This window comes from Lucilia cuprina, chromosome 3, assembly GCF_022045245.1.
Source record: "Lucilia cuprina isolate Lc7/37 chromosome 3, ASM2204524v1, whole genome shotgun sequence".
NCBI lineage: Eukaryota > Metazoa > Arthropoda > Insecta > Diptera > Calliphoridae > Lucilia > Lucilia cuprina.
In genome coordinates, this window is record NC_060951.1 from 10,256,577 (window position 1) to 10,284,453 (window position 27,877).

General features: G+C 32.7%; 4 protein-coding genes across 5 annotated transcripts in view; 3 read left to right on the plus strand and 1 right to left on the minus strand.

Moving 5' to 3' along the window:
* LOC111681149 (flotillin-2) overlaps positions 1-27,877 on the minus strand; it is a 347,120-nt gene that overhangs the window by 294,828 nt on the left and 24,415 nt on the right. The window lies entirely within an intron of this gene.
* On the plus strand, positions 4,584-6,853 carry LOC111681990 (glucose dehydrogenase [FAD, quinone]). Its single transcript, XM_023443902.2, has 2 exons — positions 4,584-4,867; positions 4,983-6,853. Exons 1-2 carry the CDS (start codon positions 4,753-4,755, stop codon positions 6,701-6,703), a joined length of 1,836 nt encoding a protein of 611 aa, XP_023299670.1. The 5' UTR covers positions 4,584-4,752; the 3' UTR covers positions 6,704-6,853.
* On the plus strand, positions 18,402-20,339 carry LOC111681983 (glucose dehydrogenase [FAD, quinone]-like). Its single transcript, XM_023443895.2, has 2 exons — positions 18,402-18,534; positions 18,604-20,339. The coding sequence occupies exons 1-2, from the start codon at positions 18,402-18,404 to the stop codon at positions 20,337-20,339; spliced, it is 1,869 nt and encodes a 622-aa protein (XP_023299663.2).
* LOC111681982 (glucose dehydrogenase [FAD, quinone]-like) lies at positions 24,316-26,258 on the plus strand. The gene is made up of 2 exons (XM_023443894.2): positions 24,316-24,463; positions 24,535-26,258. The coding sequence occupies exons 1-2, from the start codon at positions 24,316-24,318 to the stop codon at positions 26,256-26,258; spliced, it is 1,872 nt and encodes a 623-aa protein (XP_023299662.2).

Consider the following 27,877-nt stretch of genomic DNA (forward strand, 5'->3'; position numbering starts at 1 on the left):
CTATAGTCTAGTCTATAGTCTAGTCTATAGTCTAGTCTATAGAATAGTCTATAGAATAGTCTATAGTCTAGTCTATAGTCTAGTCTATAGTCTAGTCTATAGTCTAGTTTATAGTCTAGTCTATAGTCCTTTTTAAAAAAATATATTCAATATTTATGACTCAAAAATTCGATGTGAAGTAATAATGAAGACGAAATATACATATTTCAAAAATACGGTAATTACAGTCAAAGGATCGGATAACATCTTTGTAAACATTGATACAACCTTGAGCAATCAGAAATTCTGCAAAATTTTTATTACCGACATCTATTTAATGACTATATCACGATGATGTAATTAAATTGTTAAGATTTTTTAAATTATTTCAATTGAGATGATAATTAAATTCAACATGACAAAATTTTGTGAGAAATAATTGGAATTGGAACTACCTTGATATGAGTTTACTACTTAAACTATTTACAGGAGAATAATTTGAAAGCATCGTAGTTCTATCGAGGAGTTCAAAGACCCTTATATGTACTACTTAGAAATATACTCTTTATATATTTATGTAAATATTTTAACTGATCTGCAAACAAAGTCAATTCATTCCAAATACCAAGAAACATCTGCAATTTAATTTATCACTTGATTGTCATAAACAAACTTTAACGATCATTACCTGATCATTTATGGCAAAATCTTAAAGGGAATTGACTCTTAAAAAACTTAAGTAAATTATTCTACAGACCTAAAGACGCTTTATAATTTCGCACATAATTAAATTAAAATAAAACGAGACAAAAAAAAATTATGAAGCACATTTATATTTAAATAAATAATAAACAAAATGTGTAAATATTATAATTAAAATAAAATGCGCGATTTAGCTGCTGATCAAACATGGAATTGTTAGACAAAATATACGAAAAAAATTGATATTGTTATGTTGCTATTGTTGTTTCTCGCATACAACTTGGGCATGACCAAGTTGTATTTAATTATTGAAGCGTTCCGAGTACTAGTACTAAGAGATTTTAATACAATCAACCGGTTATGGGTATGGTATGAATGGGAATACATAATAATTAAGTTAAGTTATAGAGTACACCATTTCCAAGGGAAAATAATGCAATTGAATCGTATGATTTAAGTGATATTTAAAAAAGCTGGTTAAAACTATAGGAAAAATAGTTTCTTTTACTAAAAATAAATTTCTTCTATTTCTATATGTAATCTGGATTGCGACCATAGGGAAAAGGTCATGTTTGGGTCATTTTTTTTCTATCTACTATCAATCGTTAGTTCTTTTGATAGATTCATTATAAAGATCACACTTATAACACCACGAAGCGTTTATCTTTACATTGATTATATCTGAACTACAGCTTTTTTAGTCAACTGATAAGCTTTTCATATGTTTGTGATGGCATGATTGATAACGATCACCTGACTGATAGCGATTACATAATTCTCATATCACTGAAATCATCGCATCTTTGTTAAAGAATAAAAACAAAGTCCTGGGAATGTGGCAAATTTTCTACATCTTATATGGTTGTCATTGTAACGCCAATAACTAAAAACGGACTATAAGACCAACTATATACAAAAGGATCAGCACTTTTCCGATATTTAGAATCAAAATAGTTCACGAAACTTATTCATATTTCATATTAAAGGAAGAGGCTAAAAGACCTCTTCCTTCCTATTCAAAATCAAGGAAAGTACGCGAAATTTTCATTTTGTCAGATGTTTACGGATCAACTATATACCGACCGTCAGTATTTCGTTCTGGAAGGAGAATTTTTAAACCTGCTACCAGAAAGATGCGGTCACCACTTTGGCTTTTTTAAAGAAATGTCACTGTATATGTCAAAAGTGATTGATAGAATTAAACTTGTCCCTGAAAAATATAGAGAATAGAGGCTCACAACCCTAATATTTACATAATTATTTAAGAGAGGTTTATAAGCCTTGCCATAAGAAAGATCGTGTCGTAGTTTTTCGTTTACTTTGAGATAGCACTATGCGAATTGTTTCACCCGGGGGAATGTTATCATGATGATACCTTTCAGCTTGGTGTTATTGCATTCCCATGGAATGCAAGAGGAGCCTATATCTTTCAATGCTTTAAAATGGGGTCAAACCGGGGAGCTTATAATCTGGTACCACAGGAACCGGTGGCTTACAGAGCAGATTTTAGAAATCATCTCCATAACTTGTGCCAGTTATGGAGATGTTTCTTCGTGGAACATTTGATGGCTGTAGTTTAATCCCAAACTCTCGGGAACAGAAATGTTGGCTAAAAGAGTAATACACGGAATAGTCTATAATTCGGCATTAGTTGGGTACTATTTCTGATACAACAGTTACTACACAGTGGAGTAACTGTGGGACTAAACATTGAAAATGGGTTGGTGTCAGTATGAAGTCCTTACCCCTATACCGAATACAATGAGTGTGTGCATTGGAAATGGTTTGGTGTCAGTATGCAGTCATTACCCACCCGTATACCCGGTATAGGAAAGTGAGGCTAACAGCCCTAATATTTGTTTCTAATTTAATTAACGTTTGGGAGTATTTCGTAGTGGAAAACGTAAGGAATGCTTATAAGCATTCCTATAAGAAAGAACGTGTCGCTGCATTTCACTTCCTTTAGGATAGCACTGTACAAATTGTTTGGACCCGGGGGAATACTGATACTTGTCATCTTAGTGTTATTGCAATCCCATGAAAGAAAGGTCAAACCGGGGACCTTATAATATGGTACCACGGGAATCGGTATCACGAAGAGCAGACTTTAGGAATTTGTCCTGTGCCAGTTATTGGAGATGTTTCTTCGCGGTACACGTGATGGCTGTAGATTAATACCAAACTAGCGGGAAGTGAAATGTTGGATAAAATACTGATACCCAGAATAGTCTATAATTCGGAATAAGTTCGGTGATATTTTCTGATACACAGTGGAGTATCTGTGGGCACTAAGCATTGGAAATGTGTTGGTGTCAGTATGCAGTCCTTACCCACTCATATACCGTATAAAATGAGTGTATGTGTAGGTTGAATATTGATGGATGAAAGACATCTTACACGAGTAATTCAATTAAATTTTCCTTCCTTTTCCATGTATGTTGAAAGTTTACTCCATTAGTATCAGATTTGTCGCAGTGTGTTCACAGTGCGAGTAAGAACAAAATCTCGGCTTATATGATGGATTCGTGTTTCAGGCTATCGATTAATTCTTAAGAGACCTTTCCTATCTCTATCGATTTATTCTTAAAAGAGACCTTTCCATCGGCGTGGTTATAAACGGAAGAGATATTTTTGCATGTCGAAAGTTAATCAATGAAACAGCAATGATCGGTTATTAGATAGATCGTGTACTTGGACAATGTGTACGTATATAGGTCGCGCAACTAAGTAAGATAACCAAAGAAGTATTAACAGAGGCCTAAACATCGGCGTGGTTATCATGAAGCAGCATTGATCGGAAATTACATATGTCGAGTACTTAAGAACCATGTAAGATACACAAAGAGCCGTCTTATCAACATACCCTGTGGTTGCAAAAATATCAGACCACTTTGTCAATTACTTCGGCATCATAGTAGTTGTTATAAATGAGAACGAGATCTATCAATATTTGGAGGTTTCAATACTCTATCAAGCTTCCAATCTTATCAGCAATCACAGTCTTATTCTCTTAATTATAGGACAAATCCTTTAGTAACAATCTCTGAATGGGGTCGTACTAAAAGGGGCCGTCATACAGGAGTTGTAGATAACATTATTCTATCTTCAGACTTAAAGAGTTAGAAACACTTGTTGTTCTGAAAATTCGATTTTCAAAGTGTCTCGGTTTATAATGTTAAAAGACATACTTGACTCTATATGATTTCCTCCGATTTTTATTTAAAATTTAATAGAACTCTAACAAATGGGCTGAATATTTAAAGTTTTTGAAGCTATTTGATGGCGTACATGAGAGGGTAAGGGTACTTATTGCTGAGCATTGTGGATATTCAACTCTATTGATTAACTAGAATGTATTTATCGATACGTAGGATATATTTCTCGATGCAATCCATATTTAAATGAAATGTGTTCTTCTGATATTGCGCAACTAGTTACAACACCCTCTAGCTTTCTCAAAAAACCTATTTTCCTAGTTTCAACCCTTAGTACTGCATAAAAAGGAGTCATCACCGAAGTACAGATGCACTGTGTAACAATTTTCTTTGGAAATGGTGTACAATATAAAACCAATCAGGTAAAACCTACTAAAATACCTCATAAATAAAACTGAAGATGTGAAGCAAAAGAAATGGTAAAAAAAGAAAGAGAAAATAACTGAAACAAAACAATATAGAAGAATCATTAAAACTCTTCCTTAAGCCAAACCGGACAGCATCAGCTGTAATAAACAGCAGCAATAAATAACAAACAGACGCTCAGTAAGAAGCCCCCAGCAGCAAAGGGCATTAGATAAACTTGAAAATTCATCGAATATTCAAAGACAAACAGCAAAACAAAATGCTCGTAAACTTACGCACATGCACACGTTTCCCTAACCAAAACGAGAATTCAAAAAAATTGTGCATTTGCTACGATCATTTAGTTAGTTGTTACAAAAGCTTATTCAGAATTTAACCAAATAAAATGTTTATTTGTAATAAAGAAACGTAACGAATAAGACGCGTTTGCGCAGGTGGATTAAGTTTTGGGCGATTGATTTAAATAAATATTAATTAAAAAGTATTAGTGATGTTAAGAAGTTTAGTATTATGGGGCCTGGTGCAGGTCTGTGTTGGCCAAAATATACAACAAATGTTAAATTTAGGTCTAAGCAATATTTTCAAACAAAATCGCTACAATGATGGTGAGTTATTCATTTTGGAGCCAATATAGAATATTAATTATTTGGTGTGTGTTAAAATAAAACATTTAAGTAATTAACTAATTAATATTGTTTCTTTGTTGTTGTTGTTTTTCAGTACCCCAACAAAATGCCGAATATGATTTTGTAATAGTTGGCGGAGGTCCAGCTGGTTGTGTGTTGGCTAATCGTTTGTCAGAGAATCCCAATTGGCAGGTGTATCTCATTGAAGCAGGTGGCTTGGAAAGTATTATACATCAAGTACCTGCTATGGCCGCCTTTTTACAGGGCACCCATTCTAATTGGGGCTATAAATCGGTGCCACAAAAAGCTTCCTGTTTTGGCATGCCCAACAATGAATGTAGTTTACCTCGTGGCAAAATATTGGGTGGCACCAGTTCCATTAATTTTATGATTTATAATCGTGGCAATAGAAGAGATTTTGATAGATGGGCTGAATTTGGTAATGAGGGTTGGTCGTACAAAGATGTCTTGCCCTATTTTCTTAAATCGGAAAATGCTCAACTTGCGGGCTTGGAATACTCTCCCTATCACAATCATTCGGGTCCCTTAAATGTTGAAGATGTTAAGTATAGAACCAAATTTGTGCATGCCTATGTTAAGGCGGCCCAACAGGCGGGTCATGCCAAAACCGATTATAATGGTGAATCACAAATGGGTGTTTCCTATGTTCAAGCTAATACCTTAAACGGACGTCGTCATAGTGCTTTCAAAGCCTACATAGAACCTATTAGAGAGCAAAGAAAAAACTTGCATATAGTAACTTTAGCTCGTGTTACCAAAGTTTTAATAGATCCCCAAACAAAAAGGGCCTATGCGGTAAGAGTATTACATCGCAATACCTTGTTTACCATAAGAGCTCGCAAGGAAATTATTTTATCAGCTGGTGCCTTTAATTCACCACAAATTCTTATGCTATCCGGTATAGGACCACGCGATAATCTTCAGGCCATAGGAGTACCTATTATACAAGAGTTACCGGTGGGTAAATTAATGTATGATCACATGTGTCATTTTGGTCCCACTTTCATAACCAATACTACTGGTCAAACTATTTTTACCTCACGCCTAAATGCCAATGTCATTAAATCCTATACTACTGGTGATCCCAGCACTGTACTCTCCTCGATAGGTGGTGTAGAAGCTTTAACATTTGCCAAGGTAGCAAATTCCCGTGAACCCAATGATATGCCGGATGTGGAGTTTATTAATGTGGCTGGTAGTTTGGCTTCTGATGAGGGTACTGGTCTTACTAAAGGCGCCAATTTTAAACCTGAAATCTACACACAAGTCTATAAGCCACTCAACGATGCCCAACAAGATCATTTCACTTTTCTTATAATGCAATTTCATCCCAAATCCGTGGGCAGACTATGGCTACACAATCGCAATCCCTTGGAATGGCCACGTATAAATCCTAAATATTTTCAAAATCCTGAAGATGTAGAATTCCTATTGCAGGGCATTAAAGAAGCCACGCGCATAACACAAATGCCGGCCATGCAAAGTGTTGGAACACGTTTACACACCATACCCATACCAGGTTGTGAAGGTCATGCATTTGGCTCCGATGATTATTGGCGCTGTTCCATACGTGTCATGTCTTATACATTACACCATCAAGTGGCTACTTGTCGCATGGGTCCCGCTAACGATTCCACCACTGTGGTGAATGCCAGACTTCAAGTTCATGGTATTGAGGGTTTGCGTGTTGCCGACACCAGTATCATACCATTTCCACCAACATGTCACACCAATGCAGCTTCATTTATGATTGGCGAAAAGGCAGCTGATATGATACGTTCGGTTTGGTCTTAATCATTTGACATGATCACACAACATCTTAGTATTTAATTTAAAAGTAAGATTTAGTTTTTAAGGTCTTTTTTAGTTTTTTTAAGGTTTTTTCTTACTTTCGTATAAATGTATTAAAACAGTAGCAACAAAAATTTATGCATAAATAGAAAGTCGTTGTAAATTAATGTGTTTTTTGTTTTTTATTTTAAAAGAATAAAAATTATTATAATTAGTGGAATCAGAAATTGTTGTAGATTCAAGGCAGAATTTGGAGAAAAAACAGAAAGATCAAAACAAAATTTTACTTTTTAATGATTTAGTTAAACAAAAAGATATTGTTTACTGACATAATCTGAATCATTCATGTTAGAATCCAATTTTGACAAAGACTTGGCAATGTTATAGAAAATTTTCCAATGTTAGAGAAATTTTTAAATTAAATAAATTCCTCTCTTTTAAATTGTTATTGTTGTAACCATTGTCGGTATTTTCTGCCGCCATAGGTACTAATAAAATAACCTTGGACTTGTTGGCATTGAAAAGACCTTTCGTTTTCACTATTTCATGCTTTCAAGTTGTATTTTCTAGATCACACTTTAAATCGGTTCATGTGGCGCAGAACTCTTCTGCATTTGTCTCAGTAACTTCTTTTAATTCCCATTATATTGTATTTTCTAGATCACACTTTTAAATCGATTCATGTGGCCCAGAACTCGTCTGCATTTGGCTTAGTAACTTCTTTAAATTCCCAGCCCTTCATAGAAAGTGTGTTCGCTCTTTAGTTTCCGATTATCCCAGTGTGACTGGTTACCTTAACTGGTCGCAACGGCTGAAAACAATTTTATCACATTCCATAATAACACAGACTTTCACCGGAAAGCTAATACTATGTCTGGATAAGGTAAAATGTATACAACTCTTTCTTTTTCTTATACCTTAGATCCGTTCGTATAATTTAGAATATTCCACTTGATCAATTCTTCTCTCTTTATCACGCATTTCATTAAGTTCGTCTAATATTTGTGTATATCCGTTTAAATGTCGTGACATATGTATATCAGTCTTTGATTAATTTGGCTTCGGTATTTCGAATTTAGTTACCGATCAGAAATTACTCCTATGACTGCCTAAGAACTAAGTTTCAGCACAGGCTTCGATTTAAGTTTTTCTGGTAAAAGACAAATTTTCGATCTTCTTTAGATTGATATTTATAGATGAGAGCTAACGACTGCCTCATTAATGGCCTCTTAAGAAAACGTGAGCGAAACAAAACTAGTCTAAATTCTTCTAAATGATACCACATATAGAGAAAAGGATCAACACATCGGTACTAGGCCCAAGTAGAAGAACCATAGACATTAAATAGTCCTATTTGTCAGAAACGGTACGTAAAGGGAGGGGAATGAAATCGAAGCTTTCACTGGTATTTCCCTTACTAACTGTAAAGGCACTTGTGCAAAATGAACTATATGAAATGGCTCAGATCAGATGGTTTAGTGAAACCACCTGTTTGATCTCGAGATCAACCTGGCCTCTATATCATGCCCCTAAGTCTAGCTTACTGTTAAGCTTTCGTAGGGAGAAAATTAGAACGCTGCTTCCGGTAATAACGGGACACTGTGTTATTGGCAATCATGGCAGAAGAATGGGTCTCCGGTACAATGACTACCTACTACAGAAGTTGTCACAATGAGGAGAAGCAAACTATAGCTCATGTCCTCTGTTACTGTCCGACATTTAATGGGAACAGGGAACTGTATTCTGAATCTGCTGTTCTCTCTTTTGTTTGGAGGATATAAACGAATATCCTAAATTTCGTGAATCGAACCGGCAGGTTTAAATCTCTAGTTTTATAGGAAAAGACTCCTATGACCAATAGGGCACCCAACGGGACCGAAATAAGACGGACCTACGTGAGCCTCTTAAACTTGTTTTAGTGACTAACCTAACCTACTATGACACAGTGACTTTATAAAAATGTAATTAGACCAATTCTAACTTAGTCTTCAATACCAAAAGTTTACATTATTACTCGGAGGGGAGCCGTAGGTAATTAATAGGGCCTCAGTCCTACTATGTCACAATGGCTTTATAAAAATGTAATTAGACCAATTCTAACTTATTCTTCTATACCAAAAGTGTAATTTTAAACTAATACAGCGTATATGCTGCTTGGGTATAACTGATGCGTAGTGATGATTAGTATGCCAAACAAGGCTCTGAAAATATTGCTAGATTTCCCACCCATTAAAACATACATACATGAGGCGGTACTGGAGTACGCGGTTGTAGGCTTTATACAATCATAAGACGTGCTGATCGCATACTAGTAACAGAATACATCGGAAATCATAAAACTCAGATCCAAGATAGAATATCTTGATCAAGCAAAACATTAGAGCAAATAGTCGTAGAAATTCGTTGCTACACGCACGGTCCTATATATGGGTACAAAGAGAGCCTGGGGTTCTTCTCGATCAAGCGAAACATTAGAGCAAAAACTAGAAATTCGTTGTTACACGAGCGGTCCTATATTAGGGTACAAAGTGAGCTTCGGGTTCTGTATTGAAGACCCAGAAACATATCACCGTTTATCTAATCACAACACTAGCTTCCAGGCAAAAGTCCGAGCAATACCGTCGTAATGCGTAAATCGTGTTAGAATAAATATGGCGGCCACCGGGCTTAAGCAAATACCCATAGAAATTCTTTGATATAAGAATGATTCTATATTAGAAGACGCAGCAATATATTACTGTTTTCCTAATCACAACACTAGCTTCCACAGGCAAAAATCGTAGCAATGCCGTCGTAACTCGTAAATTGAATTAGAATAAATATCGCAATTAGGGCGATATAAGATGATAATACTAAATCCAAGACCGTAATGGATTGTAAGAAAACTCTTACCAAATAATCTCTTAGAAGTATGGTTTATATCTTATGGGTACAAGGCCACTCAGTGGGCAACAAAAGTTCGAAGCGAGCTAGAGGAAGAATTAAAAATATGGAAGAGGGGAACACTAAGGCCTTTTTTGTATGAACTAAACTACAAAGATCCTTTGGTATGACGCTAATGAGAGCCATCCCGGCTTTACATACTGAATAAGCCTGATGTTATTATGATAGTTTACGGGTACAGTTATACAAGATTGATCATATGGATTCAGACAAATGTAGAGCATGTAGAGATGACAATGAAACTATTGAGCACATTCTTTTACATTGTCAAGCTTTCGCCGAAATTAAATCCATATATCTGGGATGTGCAATAACACCCTTCACTAACACTGATTAAGATCATCGAACGATTATATATTTAGTGTATATTATATAAGGCTTTTGTTTTTACCAACAAACATTTTGAATGAAAATAAGCGCACAATAGACCCAACAGTAGCCAAGGGGATTTGATGAAATTTTTTCATCTTTCTATCTATTAACCTATTAATCTTAATTATCAAAAGTATTGGGATATACTGTGAATTTCTGCTCATACTTTTCGCCGATCATCCAACAGATTACTTAGCATATGATGGACTTACAGAAGTTCTCGGTCAACCTGAAACTATTGTAAGGGCTGGATAGGAGTGAAAGTATATATGCTATTGAAATCATGTTCGATATCGAAGGATTACCCGATTATTATAGCAAAAAACCTTTCTACGCTATAGGTAAGTATCTTGACTATCCGTTGTAAGGTTTTGAGTAGAAAAGCGTAAGGCTGATAGTAAGTCTTTGCTTATGAATCACTTACAGGTAAGTATATTGCTATTATTTTAGGTCTTGACTATCGTTTTAAAGACTATCCGCTCTAAGGTCTTGAGTATAGAAGGCGTTAGACTATTTGAAGCTTTACTAGTTTTTGTAATTTTCACAGTTGTAATATTATTAATTATTTCTGAATTCATTAACATTTTATTATAAAAACTACTGATGCACAAAGAATTTTTTAAACAGAAACAATGCATTTTTCAAGTTATTTATAAAAAAAATTAAATTAATTTATTTATAACAATTATTATAAATATCACTATTAACTAATTGTACGCCCCACCTTAAATTGGCGGTGAATATTAAATACACAAAATCCAGAAGAGCAAGTTAATAATATAAGCTGTGTTCCCATGAAACCACAAGTTTTTTGATCTTACAATTTTGCAAATAATGTTGATAGATATAATCAAATTATTCTAAAGTTAAATCTTAAAACTATATCATGTTTGTGTCAATAAAGTTATTTCTTTGAGATAATATCTAAAATTTGGTTAGTGTGAACAGACATTAAAAAATTGACGCGAAATAAATTGTACACAAATGTTGTCCTGTCTTAAATTTGATTAGTGTAAACATCGATTAGAAAGTCTAAGCTAAATAAATATTTTAAAAATTTAGTCCTATCGACTAAATCATTTAGTTGTTAATGCGAGAATATTAAAGATAACTGAGTCGTGGGAACAAAGTTTGGAAAAAAATCTATAAATTAAACACCTTATTATTTTTAAAACTTCTATTTCTAATTAAATTTAAATTTATATTTTTTTAGAAATTTTGTTTGTTGCAAATAAATTTCAATTAAAAATATTCACACAAACAAGTTATTTGAGACAAATCTTGTTTGTTACATATATATTTCAATTAAAAATATTCACCAAACATGTTATTAGATTAAATTTGTGCAAAAAAATGTTGTTGGGAACAAATAATATGAGTTTGTTCTTAACGGCTAAATTTCTTTATTAAAATTTAAGAATCGATAAATATTCTACACAGAAAAAATTATCGGTAATTTATTTTCAATTAACATGTTCTAATTTTCTTTATTTTTTATTTAAACACATTTTTATTTGTCTTAATTATCTCGTTTTTTGAAACTGTTTGTAACTTAAGTGTAAAATTTTGATTAAATTAATTTTTTAATTGATTGAAAAAAATTTTCTGGCCTTCTTTTCCATTTTAGATTTTTTTTAAATATTTTATTTTTAATTTTTGTGCTAGCAATATTTATAATTCTTAAATAGTCAATAAAATTTTAGGAATATAATATTCAAATTTCTTGACAATTTTTTAAAAACTTTATATGTTAAATTGTGACAATAAAGTGATAATTTTTGTAAATGCTGAACGCATTTGTAAGGTATAGTATTTCTTTAACGTTGTGTGTAATCGATTAATAATTTGATTGTTATAATCACCTTCTTAATTGATTTTTAAAAAATTCTCTATCAAACAGTTTAATTTATTTGATTAATAAATTAATAAAAAATCAATTTTATATTTATTAAATATTTAATTTATACAATTAATGAATTAATCAATTTTAAATCTTGTCTCAATTATTGACATTAATTGTTCTGAATAATTTATTATTTGGATAAATGTATATATTTTTATTTGTTTACAAATTTGGTAATTGATATCATCATTTTGGTTATAGGTGCAAAACTTGCTTTATACAATTATTTTGATAATTAAAACTCATTTCCAGTTTTTTCTGTGTACGACTTAAAAATAACAATTTCGTCTGATCAGAAGAGGTTTATTATGCTTACGTAGTTATAAGCAAAAAGGACTGAGAACGCATCATTTCTTAGAAAGAATTTCAGAGCTCAGAGTGTCGTCAATTCGGAGAGAAAATTTGTTTAAAGTTTATACTCAGTCCATTTAAATTCTGTGATCATGGCCATTTGGGATTATGATTCTTGGGTGACTAAAGGATAAGAACCCGCGACATCTGCCACTAGTATGGTCTAGTATAAAGTCTAGTCTATAATCTAGTGAAAAGTCTAGTCTATAGTCTAGTCTATAGTCTAGTCTATAGTCTAGTCTATAGTCTAGTCTATAGTCTAGTCTATAATCTAGTCTATAATCTAGTCTATAGTCTAGTCTATAGTCTAGTCTATAGTCTAGTCTATAGTCTAGTCTATAGTCTAGTCTATAGTCTAGTCTATAGTCTAGTCTATAGTCTAGTCTATAATCTAGTATATAGTCTAGTATATAGTCTAGTGTATAGTCTAGCTCTCAGGAAGGAGTCGTAAGGCAAGACAATGCAGAAGATAGTCTGTCCTCTAAATTACAGTTGTCATCGCGATACATTGATGAGAGCAACAGGTGTAATCTTTTCTAGAACTTCTATTGTTCTCGAAATGAGATTATCAAAAGAGCCTCAATCGACCTCAATAGCAAATTAGATGTAATTGATCCTGGATGAACAGATCAAACGAGAAGATCACTACTAATCTGTAGCAGCTGCTTTAAAGTAGATCATTACGAAAAACTTTAATAATTGATTAAATTGTGATCTGACCAACATGACAAAATATTAATTTTCTATCTTTCATAGTCTGAAATAAACCAATAGCCGATAAATAATGTATTCTATTTAACAATCTGCGATGGATCGTAGCGTGTGCAACTACTTTAAGTTCAAGTAAACATATGCATGATAAAGCTTCAATGAAGTCAGTTTTAACAGCAGCATAAATGATCCGATTTATGTATTTGAACATTTCTTAACTTGTACTAAATAAAAACACTACTTTGAATGAATAATATTATGAATGAATTACTTATAACAATAAAAAAACCGTTTAAGAAAAAAAATAATTGCAATTTTTTAACTCACAATAACTATCACCATAAAAAATAAATGGTTATAGTTTAAACTTAAGTAGATTATTACTTATTCAAAAATTAATTTAAAAAATTTAATAAAACTGTCAGTCAAACAAAATTTTGAAAAAGTATATTTTTATAAAAAACAGGTGCCAACTTTTATTTACTTTTCAAAAATTTGTTTCAATTTGACCAACTAATTTCCAATAACTTATTTTATTACTTTTTTGTGAGCTCCCGAAAATACCCCTTAAGCAAAAGCTATTTTTATGAACGTGAAGGGTATAAACAATTCGTTAACGCTGCATAACACTATTACTTTTTTTGCTAAGATCACTTACTGACATTGTTATAAAAGTAATCAAGGTTAGAGTAGCCATAAAACAGAAGTGAAGTAGCTTTTTATTTAAAAAAATTGCAACGTCATTTTCGACAAAACTATTCGGTTATGATTTGTGGTAAAATTTTAAATACATATAGTTAAAGCGAAATACTTTATAAAATTTTAACTGCAAAACATTGGGAGGAATTTTAATGTATGAAGAAAAAAATTATTTAAAATTAATGATTAATTAATTGTTAATTAAATAAGATAAGAGAGTTTCTGACGATGGAATAATTAAATTCGAAATATCTCATTAAAACATCCGAAGATATGTATATTAATAAGCAGATGATGTTTCATATTCTAGTGTATACTCAGTCTATAGTCTTGTCTATAATCTAGTGTATAGTCTAGTGTATAGTCTAGTCTATAGTCTAGTCTATAGTCAAGTATATAGTCTAGTCAATAGTCTAGTCTATAGTCTAGTCTATAGTCTAGTCTATAGTCTAGTCTATAGTCTAGTCTATAGTCTAGTCTATAGTCTAGTCTATAGTCTAGTCTATAGTCTAGTCAATAGTCCAGTCTGTAGTCCAGTCTGTAGTCCAGTCTGTAGTCTAGTCTACAGTCTAGTCTATAGTATAGTCTATAGTCTAGTCTATAGTCTAGTCTATAGTCTAGTCTATAGTCTAGTCTATAGTCTAGTCTATAGTCTCTAGTCTAGTCTATAGTCTAGTCTATAGTCTAGTCTATAGTCTAGTCTATAGTCTAGTCTATAGTCTAGTCTATAGTCTAGTCTATAGTCTAGTCTATAGTCTAGTCTATAGTCTAGTCTATAGTCTAGTCTATAGTCTAGTCTATAGTCTAGTCTATAGTCTAGTCTATAGTCTAGTCTATAGTCTAGTCTATAGTCTAGTCTATAGTCTAGTCTATAGTCTAGTCTATAGTCTAGTCTATAGTCTAGTCTATAGTCTAGTCTATAGTCTAGTCTATAGTCTAGTCTATAGTCTAGTCTATAGTCTAGTCTATAGTCTAGTCTATAGTCTAGTCTATAGTCTAGTCTATAGTCTAGTCTATAGTCTAGTCTATAGTCTAGTCTATAGTCTAGTCTATAGTCTAGTCTATAGTCTAGTCTATAGTCTAGTCTATAGTCTAGTCTATAGTCTAGTCTATAGTCTAGTCTAATAGTCTAGTCTATAGTCTAGTCTAGTCTATAGTCTAGTCTATAGTCTAGTCTATAGTCTAGTCTATAGTCTAGTCTATAGTCTAGTCTAGTCTATAGTCTAGTCTATAGTCTAGTCTATAGTCTAGTCTATAGTCTAGTCTATAGTCTAGTCTATAGTCTAGTCTATAGTCTAGTCTATAGTCTAGTCTATAGTCTAGTCTATAGTCTAGTCTATAGTCTAGTCTATAGTCTAGTCTATAGTCTAGTCTATAGTCTAGTCTATAGTCTAGTCTATAGTCTAGTCTATAGTCTAGTCTATAGTCTAGTCTATAGTCTAGTCTATAGTCTAGTCTATAGTCTAGTCTATAGTCTAGTCTATAGTCTAGTCTATAGTCTAGTCTATAGTCTAGTCTATAGTCTAGTCTATAGTCTAGTCTATAGTCTAGTCTATAGTCTAGTCTATAGTCTAGTCTATAGTCTAGTCTATAGTCTAGTCTATAGTCTAGTCTATAGTCTAGTCTATAGTCTAGTCTATAGTCTAGTCTATAGTCTAGTCTATAGTCTAGTCTATAGTCTAGTCTATAGTCTAGTCTATAGTCTAGTCTATAGTCTAGTCTATAGTCTAGTCTATAGTCTAGTCTATAGTCTAGTCTATAGTCTATATAGTCTAGTCTATAGTCTAGTCTATAGTCTAGTCTATAGTCTAGTCTATAGTCTAGTCTATAGTCTAGTCTATAGTCTAGTCTATAGTCTAGTCTATAGTCTAGTCTATAGTCTAGTCTATAGTCTAGTCTATAGTCTAGTCTATAGTCTAGTCTATAGTCTAGTCTATAGTCTAGTCTATAGTCTAGTCTATAGTCTAGTCTATAGTCTAGTCTATAGTCTAGTCTATAGTCTAGTCTATAGTCTAGTCTATAGTCTAGTCTATAGTCTAGTCTATAGTCTAGTCTATAGTCTAGTCTATAGTCTAGTCTATAGTCTAGTCTATAGTCTAGTCTATAGTCTAGTCTATAGTCTAGTCTATAGTCTAGTCTATAGTCTAGTCTATAGTCTAGTCTATAGTCTAGTCTATAGTCTATAGTCTAGTCTATAGTCTATAGTCTAGTCTATAGTCTATAGTCTAGTCTATAGTCTATAGTCTAGTCTATAGTCTAGTCTATAGTCTAGTCTATAGTCTAGTCTATAGTCTAGTCTATAGTCTATAGTCTAGTCTATAGTCTATAGTCTAGTCTATAGTCTATAGTCTAGTCTATAGTCTAGTCTATAGTCTAGTCTATAGTCTAGTCTATAGTCTAGTCTATAGTCTAGTCTATAGTCTAGTCTATAGTCTAGTCTATAGTCTAGTCTATAGTCTAGTCTATAGTCTAGTCTATAGTCTAGTCTATAGTCTAGTCTATAGTCCAGTCTATAGTCTAGTTTATAGTCTAGTCTATAGTCTATCCGATGATTGAGATTTTACCTTTCTAACGTTCACTGTCCTAGATTTACTCAATGATTAGATTTTGCTGTAATAATGTTATTTATTTTTCAAAAAAACGTTATCATTAATACTTAAACAAGCCTAAAGTGCTTATATTTGCAAGAAAAAAAATAGCAAAAATAATTTATAATCATTAACAGAGACAAACTGACCTCCCACAATATTCCACGTCTAGTCAATTGAATATACAATCAAATAGTTTATTGCAACAATAATAAATACTTAATATGCAAAAGTTTTCAATAAATAAACTTAACAAATGTTTACTTAGTTAAATAAACAGAAAAAAATGCAAAAAAACTAATAAACACTATAAAGTTATAAAGAAAAGTTTATTCACCTATATAAAACAAAAACAATAAAATGGAATAATTATACAAACACAGATCTAATGTTTATAACCAGTTTACTTAAGAGTAAATAATTATAAATACTATATAATAACATTTACTTGATACTTATTATGTTAATATTAAAAATATTTAATAATTAAGTTTTGCTTTTAATAAGAGATAAATGTAATAATTACATTAGATTTAAGATATTTTAACAGATGGGAATAAATATAACCTGGAACTGTGATATAAATGTTCAAAATCTTTCTATCTATCTATCTATCTATCTATCTATCTATCTATCTATCTATCTATCTATCTATCTATCTATCTATCTAACTAACTAACTATCTATCTATCTATCTATCTATCTATCTATCTATCTATCTATCTATCTATCTATCTATCTATCTATCTATCTATCTATCTATCTATCTATCTATCTATCTATCTAACTAACTAACTAACTATCTATCTATCTATCTATCTATCTATCTATCTATCTATCTATCTATCTATCTATCTATCTATCTATCTATCTATCTATCTATCTATCTATCTATCTATCTATCTATATATCTATCTATCTATCTATCTATCTATCTATCTATCTATCTATCTATCTATCTATCTATCTATCTATCTATCTATCTATCTAACTAACTATTTAGGGCGGTTGATAAGTTTTGCCTCACCCGGCATGTAGTCCAGACAAGAAGTTAATAAAAGTTCGGTTTACCTCTTCTGTCGATCGATGTACAGTGCTTTCTCTAAGATACGCTCAACATAACAGGGTATCAGAGTATCTATCTATCTATCTATCTATCTATCTATCTATCTATCTATCTATCTAACTATCTACCTACCTATCTATCTATCTATCTATCTATCTATCTATCTATCTATCTATCTATCTATCTATCTATCTATCTATCTATCTATCTATCTATCTATCTATCTATCTATCTATCTATCTATCTATCTATCTATCTATCTATCTATCTATCTATCTATCTATCTATCTATCTATCTATCTATCTATCTATCTATCTAACTAACTATCTATCTATCTATCTATCTATCTAACTATCTATCTATCTATCTATCTATCTATCTATCTATCTATCTATCTATCTATCTATCTATCTATCTATCTATCTATCTATCTATCTATCTATCTATCTATCTGTCTATCTATCTATCTATCTATCTATCTATCTATCTATCTATCTATCTATCTATCTATCTATCTATCTATCTATCTATCTATCTATCTATCTATCTATCTATCTATCTATCTATCTATCTAACTATTTAGGGCGGTTGATAAGTTTTGCCTCACCCGGCATGTAGTCCAGACAAGAAGTTAATAAAATTTCAGTTTACCTCTTCTGTCGATCGATGTACAGTGCTTTCTCTAAGATACGCTCAACAGAACAGGGTATCAGAAATTGGAATTCATAACTTAAACGCTAATTATAAAAACGCCTTTCTAAAACATTAAACTTTCTTTCCAGAATTAACATATTTGAACACAAACTAAAGTACTGAATTAAACAATTGTTATAAAATTTATTTCAAGTTGTAATAATTTTAATGTGTTTACTTATTTTAACAAGAAGTTAATAAAATTTATAGGTTATAAAAAAACGCATAAAAACAAAGGATTACAACAAGTCTGAACAGATACTAATGAATCATTTGTAATACATTTTTTATTTAAAACAAACATTTCAATATAAAAATACTAAATATCGCATTAATATAAAACAGTTCTCTAAAGGATACAAATCGGTGACAATATGTTTATAAATAAATATATACTACTGCTGTTAGTGGTGCCAATAGGATTAATACAGGCATTTCAAAATATAATAGATACAGTGCTGCAATTGGGTTTGACTAATGCCAAAGAGCAAATTTTAAGACCCAAGAGTAAATATTGGAAAAAGATTATAAATTCTTTAAAATAATTATATAAAATGTTTACTAAACACTTTACAGTTCCCCGCAATAATGAGGTCTATGACTTTATAGTGGTGGGTGGTGGAACAGCTGGCTGTGTTTTGGCCAATCGTTTATCGGAGAATCCCAATTGGCGTGTGGCCTTAATAGAGGCTGGTGGTGTGGAGAATGTATTAAATCAAGTACCGGTTTTAGCTGGCTATATGCAAGCCACATATGCCAATTGGAATTACAGATCAGTGCCTCAGAAACGTGCCTGTTTTGGCATGTACAATAATGAATGCTTTCAACCGAGGGGACGCATACTGGGCGGTTCCAGTTCCATTAATTTCATGATCTACAATCGTGGCAATCGTCGAGATTTTGATGGCTGGTCACAAGCAGGCAACTATGGCTGGTCTTATAAAGAAGTATTGCCTTATTTTCTTAAATCAGAATCGGCCAATTTGGAGGGCTTGGAGTATACCCCATATCATAATCGTTCGGGACCCTTAAGTGTAGATTATGTACAAATGCGTACAGATATAGCTCATGCTTTTGTTCGGGGTGCTAAAGAGATCGGCTTAAAACAAACAGACTACAATGGCGAATCTCAAATGGGTGTTTCTTATGTTCAGACTAATACACGTTATGGGCGGCGTCACAGTGCTTATAAGGCCTTTATTGAACCTATTATGTTTAAACGTAATAATTTGAAAATATTTACATTTTCCCGGGTAACAAGAGTTTTAATAGATTCCAATTCGAAAACGGCGTATGGTATAGAATTTATATATCGCCGTCAACGTTATATATTTAAGGCTCGTAAAGAGGTTATACTTTCGGCGGGTGCCTTTAACTCTCCACAATTGTTAATGTTATCGGGCATAGGACCAGCCGATAATTTAGGTAATTTGGGTATAAAGATATTAAAAGAATTGCCGGTAGGTTTGAGAATGTATGAACATGTTACACACTTTGGACCTACTTTCGTAGTTAATACCACTAATCAAGCCTTGTTTCCCTCTAGAATGACAGCCAAAGATGTTTTAGGTTTCTTGGCGGGTCGTCCTGACACTCGTTTATCTATGTTGCCGGGTGTAGAAGCTTTGGCATTTCTTAAGGTACCAGGCTCTAAGTTACCTATAGATTGGCCAGATGTAGAGATTATTTTCGCTAGTGCTAGTTTAGCTTCCGATGATGGTACTGCTTTAAAAAAGGGAGGCAATATAAAGCAAATAGTCTATGATCGTTTATATCGTCCTTTAGAGAAATCTAAACAAGATCATTTTACTGTTATTATCATGCCCTTTCATCCCAAATCGGTGGGTAGGGTGTGGCTAAGAAATATTAATCCTTTACAAGCAGCCATGATAGATCCTAATTATTTTGAGCAACCAGAAGATATAGAATATATTTTGCAGGGCATTAAGGCAGCCATACGTATAGCAGAGACACCGGCTATGAAAAGTATTGGTACGGAAATTTTGAACATAACAGTACCGGGTTGTGAGTCCTTTAACTTTGGTAGCGATGACTATTGGCGTTGTTCCATAAGAACTTTAACTTATACTTTACATCATCAAGTGGCTACTTGTCGCATGGGTCCTTCGTCGGATCCAACAGCTGTGGTAAGTCCAGAACTACGAGTACATGGCATAGGCAAATTAAGAGTGGTCGATGTGGGCATTATACCACTACCACTGACGGCCCATACTAATGCCGCAGCATTTATATTGATAGCTGAAAAAGGTGCCGATATGATTAAGGCGGCATGGAGGGATTCCTATCATTAGGGGTTTAAGAAACATGTTCAGTTTTTTTTTAAATTTATAACAAGTTGTATTTTATCTAGATTTAAAGTTTAGAAATTTTTTATTTTTATGACCAATCTTGCCATAAATTTTAACATTAAAATTGTGTATAATGTCGTTAAGTCTGTAACTTGAACTTTTATGTTTAATTTTAGATAAAATTATTGTATGTTCTACAATTAATTATAACACTATTTACATTAAGGCTAAGGTCTTTGACACTTGCTGTTGACAATTATGAATTTACTATATAAAATAGATTAAATATATAATAAAGATCTTTAAAGTTTTGTAATAAATAACTGACCTTTCTCAAACTTTTTACATTATAGCAAAAACAAATATACAACTTTTTTGACAATAAAATGTTTTCATACATAATTAAAAAAAAACTTAAAACTAAGAAAATTTACTTAAATAAACATTCAAAACATTTAAGTGGTCCATTTGTCAGTTGAACACGGTTTGAAATTAAAGCACAAGTTTCAAATTATTGAAATATTTCATAAAATAAGAAATTTATTAAAGAAATTAATAAGAAAACAATAACAACTTTTCGCTACAACTCTGTGTTTCTTCTCTACTCGCCGCCAGTGTCAAGTTCACAACCAAAATTAGCAAAGTGTTAAAAAGTTACTGTCAGTGTTTAAATGAATTATTATTATTAAATGTCTTGAAATACAAAAAAAGTGTTTATTAAATATAAATAAAAAAGTAAGTTCAATACTTTTTTTCTTTTCTTTTTTTGCAATTCAAAATAATCCGGTTTTAATGAAAGACAGTCAAATATTTTACCAAACAATAGATTTTATAAAAATTCCAAAATGAATAATCTAACAAATACTTTGTTTTAATTGTTGCAGTGAATTTACTACAAAAAATATGTACGTCAGTCACCTTTAATGGCGTTTAATTTTCAAAAACGTTGAGAGAAATCTCTTAATCTTAGAAGTAAATAAACAAATATTTCTAAAAAAAATTTTGATTTATAAACCTTTGTTAATTTGGAATAGTTTATTATGAATAATATCTTTAAACTTTAACAAGTACCTTAAAATCGTCAAATCAAATAAATAACCCATTATAATCCAGTAACGTCTTTTTCTCAAATATTTGATAAGTGTGAATGTACCTTAAAAGAAAATTTCTAACGGTAAAAGTTGGGAAACCAATTGGTTATACCTTTGTTAAAAATATTTTAAGAATGGTTTCAAATTGGAAGTATCTAAAGCTACTACCCTAAAATCAGCTCCCTCTAAAGTTTCAAGCAAACGGTTCAAGTTTATGTGATAATCAACTTATTTTGAAGTTCTGTACCTTGTCGTGCCCTATAATTTGAATTGTTTTTCTTAATAGCACTACCAAAAATGTTGACGATTCTGAACTAGGAATAAATTTTCACGAACTCAGCTTTAGATTGATTTCCAATAGATATTGAAGTGATTTTCTGTTAAATGAGTTTTATAACGGATCAGTGATGGGCCGGCCCTTATGAAATGTTGTTTATTTCATATACTTAGTAGTCTATGGCAGGTTAGTGGTTAGTGTTCTAATCTAAAATACCAAAGATGGTGGGCTCGAATCCCAGCTTAGAAACTGGTTAAACAGCGCACAACTGGTCCGATATAGGCTTAGGTACTTTCCTTCGGATTTGATGGAAATACACCCTCCCTTCAAACTAACTAACTTTTTTACATGAATTGGAGCGCACAACAGGGCCGATGGTGGCCTAACTAACTAACTAACTTATTAACTAACTAATTAACTAACTAACTAATAACTTATGCTAAAAGTTACAAAAACTACAGTCCCCCCTTCATCCTCATATGACCGATAACTGATACATAATTAAAGTCAATAACGAACGGGAAGTAAGACAGTCTTGCGTGGATTCATACAAGTTTACAACGATCTAGTGATCAAACAAGCATAGGTACATGTCTCTTCTTAAATTCTATCTCCAAAGAACTTAGTTGATGTTCTAAGGCCACCTGATATCTACCGTAGGTTCAACTTTTGTCCTTTTTTGAAATGAAACTAGGGTCGGAAGAAGATTTCGATGGAACTATCGATATTGCTATGGACACTTTAGCCACGTTTAAAGATCTATGACATATTCTTTGAATATTCGCAGTATGGAAGCTTAAACTTGTTAAAGTCTGTCATTGGCTCTATTCGTAGCAGTGCCTACAAGAGAGCCAATAGATTCTAAGCTAATATATTAGATTCTAATATTAGCAATGGGGGCTCTTACTTTTTAAAGCCCTTCAATGGTTCGCAGGCTCTATTCGCTGCATTACTGAGATAACTTACAATCTAATTTACAGCTAAATACATTTATACTCCTTTCTATTTAAGGAGCAGAAATCATGTAACTGATTAACTTCTTTTAATGATCTTCGACATATTCTCCAAATATCCATCGCAGCTCATTCTTGTTTAAGCACTTCACTAGCTTGCTAGCTCCGTCCTAGGCTATATTCTCGAATCGAATCGTATCGAATCTTAAAAATTTTGCCAAGTAATTTCCTATAAACTGATTTTTTAATTGAATATAACGGGAGAAATGGTAGTAGGGAGACAGAGTGACATGAAGAGGAATTAAGAAGATAAACAGACTATTTGGAGGTTCCCATTATCTCAAATCTTTAGGATTATTATACCGTATTCGTGAATAATTGAATGATTCTCGCTTATTTCTACTGTACAACCTCACTCCACAACACTTTAGTAGGAGGTCATATCTCCGGCACGAGAGGAGAAAGAGAGAGACTGCAAATTAATACTACGATGCAGGGATGGCAAATGATATTTTTAAATTGTACAAAACTGCATTTAAAAGTGTACTTCTTGGGATCAGATTGTACAAAATATATATATTTCTGCAAAATTTATATCAATGTAGAACAAAAGCATTCAAAGCCGACATTTTCACTAAATAAACTAATCAATATTTGTAGTACCTACATTAGTCTATGCACTAATCCATTGACGAGACAGTAGGCAATTCTATAGAATAGATGAGAAAGGGACTAGTCTATAACAAGACTATAACAAGACCCATGTATGTATATATTGTCTCTCTATGGTCTTGAGAATAGAGTAGTCTATAAACAAGACAAAATACTAGTCTATAGATTATTGTCTAGTCTATAGAAAAGTCCATATGCTACTCCAAAGAATAGCGATCGAAAAAGTAAAACTGAAATATCTTCCAGGATTCTATACAATATCCTCTTCCGAAATTTAGTAAAAATTTAACTGAAGTCGCTTGTTCTTTAAACTTTGTGTTAAAAATACAGTTTCATAATAATAATTTTATATTTTAAAATTGTTCAAAATGGGTGAGTGGTGTAAAATTGCAATTTTAAAGATCGAATTGTACCAAAAAAAGTACATTTTTGTCAACCCTGCTACGATGCAATTACCTCCCAAACGATCATAATAAGAAACCGAGAAACATGTCTAACAAAATAATCAAACTTATGAATCAGGTTCAAAATTCTTATTAAATCACAATTTGTAAAGACAAATAATTTAAGTATATGGTTCACTTCTATTCAAGTGTAAATAATGAAATTAATTTAAATAAAATATTAAAACTGGATTTTAATTGTTAATTTTTATTTTGTTTTAATTAAAACAAACATAAGGTGAGCTTATGGGTAATAAATATAAGGACTGGTTAAGTAAAGAAAGAAATATTTACGCTCTCACTTTATTCTGAAATAATTCATATTGTCATATTAACATGTATGTAAATATGTAAGAAAAAAATTAAATAATATTAATAAATTTTATATATAAAACCAGTTTCCTAATGTTTATATTAAAAACTCTTAATTTTTATAATTTCTTTTCATTCAGCCATTACATTCAGAAAGTTAAAAACCTTGAAATTTAGAACTCTTTTCTTTTAATAAACAAAGAAAAATTGGCATGAAATTTGTATTTTAACATGCAGTTAAAACAAAGCGGGACTTTTGCTGTTAGAGTTCTAATAATTATATGCCTTCAGACCTACGCCTCACATGCCTATCAAACTCTACTCGATGGTCTACAATTGGGTTTAACTAATTTTCAACAAGAACTTCTAAGGCCCTCAAGTAAGTAGCTTCAACATTAATCATTCAATAAAAGATCTACATATATGTATAAAATATATATCTTATTCCAGTTCCCCGCAATAATGAGGTCTTTGATTTTATTGTGGTGGGTGCCGGTACAGCGGGCAGTGTAGTGGCCAATCGTTTATCGGAGAATCCCAACTGGAGTGTGGCCTTAATAGAGGCTGGTGGCACGGAAAATATTTTTAATTTATTACCCGTTCTTTGCGGTTATATGCAGGTCACTAATGCTATTTGGAACTATAGAACGGTGCCACAGAAACGTGCCTGCTTTGGCATGAATAATAATGAGTGTCTACATCCTCGTGGTAAAATTATGGGTGGCACTAGTTCTATTAATTTTATGATCTATAATCGTGGTAATCGTCGTGATTTTGATAGTTGGGCTGAGGCTGGTAACTATGGTTGGTCTTACAAGGATGTTTTACCCTATTTTCTTAAATCGGAAATGGCCAACTTAGAGGGTTTAGAATTTACTCCTTATCACAATCAAAGTGGTCCTTTAAGTGTGGAATATGTACAGTATCGTACACAAATAGTTCATGCTTTCATAGAAGGTGCTCAACAGGCTGGACATTCATATACCGATTATAATGGTGAATCTCAATTGGGTGTTTCATATGTACAAGCCAATACTAGAGGCGGTCGTCGCCACAGTGCCTATCGTGCCTTTATAGAACCGATTATGTTTAAACGTCCAAACTTGAAAATATTTACTTTTTCCCGGGTGACCAAAGTTTTAATAGATCCTTCTACAAAAGCCGCCTATGGCATAGAGTTTATATATCGTAAAAAACTTTATACATTTAAGGCCCGCAAGGAGGTTATACTATCGGCTGGTTCATTTAACTCACCACAAATTCTTATGCTGTCGGGTGTAGGACCACAAGATAATCTATCACGTTTGGGCATAAAGATCTTACAAGAATTGCCTGTGGGTGTTAGAATGTTTGAACATGCTTCACATTTTGGTCCCACATTTCTAGTCAATACCACCGATCAGGCATTATTTACCACACGTTTTCGTCTAACCGATGTTTTGGGTTTTTTGGCTGGCAGACCCGATACCCGCTTGTCTACCCTAACAGGTGTCGAGGCTTTGACTTTTTTGAAAGTACCCGGCTCAACACTTCCTAAGGATTGGCCTGATTGTGAAATTATATTTGCCAGCGGCAGTTTGGCTTCAGATGATGGTACTGCTTTGAAAATTGGCGCCAATATCAAAGATGAAATCTATGATCGTGTCTATAGGCCTTTAATGCAGCGACAACAGGATCATTATACTGTATTAATAATGCCCTTTCATCCCCGATCGGTGGGTCGAGTATGGTTGAAAAATAAAAATCCTTTACAATGGCCCATGATTGATGCGAATTATTTTGATGATCCTCGAGATGTGGAAGTCATGTTAGAGGGCATTAAGGCAGCCATACGTATAGCCCAAACAACGGCCATGCAAAGAATAGGTACAAGACTCTTAGATACACCTTTACCGGGCTGTGAATCCTATAAGTTTGCCTCGGATGACTATTGGCGTTGTTCGATACGCACTATGACTTATACGTTGCATCATCAAGTGGCCACTTGTCGCATGGGCCCGGCAACAGATCCTACAGCTGTAGTAAGTCCAGAACTTAAGGTACATGGTATACGTAAGCTAAGAGTAGTGGATGGTGGTATTATACCTTTCCCCCCAACGGCCCATACAAATGCTCCCACCTTTATGATTGGCGAAAAAGCAGCCGATATGATAACAGCTGCCTGGGGAGATTGATGGAGATCTTATTTTTTTAAGTATTTTCTATTTAGTAATTCTAGTAATAAGTGAAGTTAAATAATATTTTTAATTTAAATAAATAACAGTATTTAAACAAAAACACAACCACAAAGTATTTGTTAAATACTTTTTAATGGGGATTTTGACTTTAGAAACCGCAAAACGTTATTTTAAATTAATATTTGACTGCCGTAACAATAACATAGCAACCGCAAAACTAAAACTAGAAGTAAATCAACGACTTAGTTCTTTATTGGAAACTGTATTTTCTCTTTTATCAAACATTCCAGTTTATTGCAATTCATACACCTGAGTTCACAGATATGCTTGCCAAACTCCCCCTTTTTAAAAAAAATGTTGGAGTAATTATAAAACCACATGACAATACTGTTAATGTCAAAGCGTTTGAAGGCACAAAAACACGACTAACGAAAAGGACGATAAACAAATAAAGTTACGCCCTCGATTTAACAACAATTCCCCATAAATTTAAATCTTTCTTTTGCATTAAAGACAGCAAAAAAAAAACGTGGCGAGACAGACATCAAAGTTATATATTTTGTAAAACTTAGAGTTTGAGTTGAACTGTTGTTATCGAGTAAGACCGAAAAAATGTGGAAGCAGAAGGAAACAAGACAATTGTTGCAAATAAGTATAATTTTGCATGACAAAGTAGAAGACTGTTTTTTAATGCTCAAGGGTATTTCAGTTTTTTTCAGTCTGGACGGTGGAAGATAATTTGTAAGAAAAGTTCAGACAAAAATTAAATGATTTATTATGTTATTTATTTATAAAAAAAACATCATAAAATTAATTAATCGCAAAAGTTCTTTAGAGAACTAAAAAAAATAAAATAGAATTCATTTTCGTTTCGCAAAAGAACATCAAATACAATCAGAATTAATTAATTATTATAATATTCACATTGTTCAGCTGGTGGTCCAGGTCTCGACTCGCCTTTTTGCGCAGCGTATCAGTTTGGTCGTTTTTGTTATTACGCCAAATTCTGAAAGCTTCCTCTCTGGATCTGATTGCATTTTTGCACTTCTGATTAAACCAAGATTTTTACTTAGGTCTAACCAACGATTTTTTGAAAGTTTTCATTCCCAGCATAATTATATTTTCAACCACTTTCGCCATGGCATTGGCATTATTGTCTAGAAAACAAAGTTTCCAATTGAATTGCCAAAAAATCGTTGAGCTGAGCCCAGTAAGCCTTTTCATAAATAAAAATTAAACGTTTCGAAGCTGTTTTTGAAACATTACGAAGTTCAGAGAGCGAAAAGTAGGCGGAGATGGTGCAGTGATCAGAATTTCCAAAAGGTGGAAGAATATCCACTTCATACTTATCAGTATGTGAGGTAAGAAAGAGTTCGAGGGTATTATTTTGGTACGATTTAACATATGAATATTGCGCAAGGTGGTTGTGCGCGGCAAATAACTCAACCTATTGTCCTTCCGGAGTTGTATGACATTTAGTTGTATGCCATTGAAATCACCAGCAACAACAGTTTTACTGTTCAGACAACTCCCCCCGGGGGCATGTTACCTTGGCGAAGACCTCCGCCTTGGTGTTATTGCAATCCCGGGGTATAAAGAGGGCCCAATACCTCCAG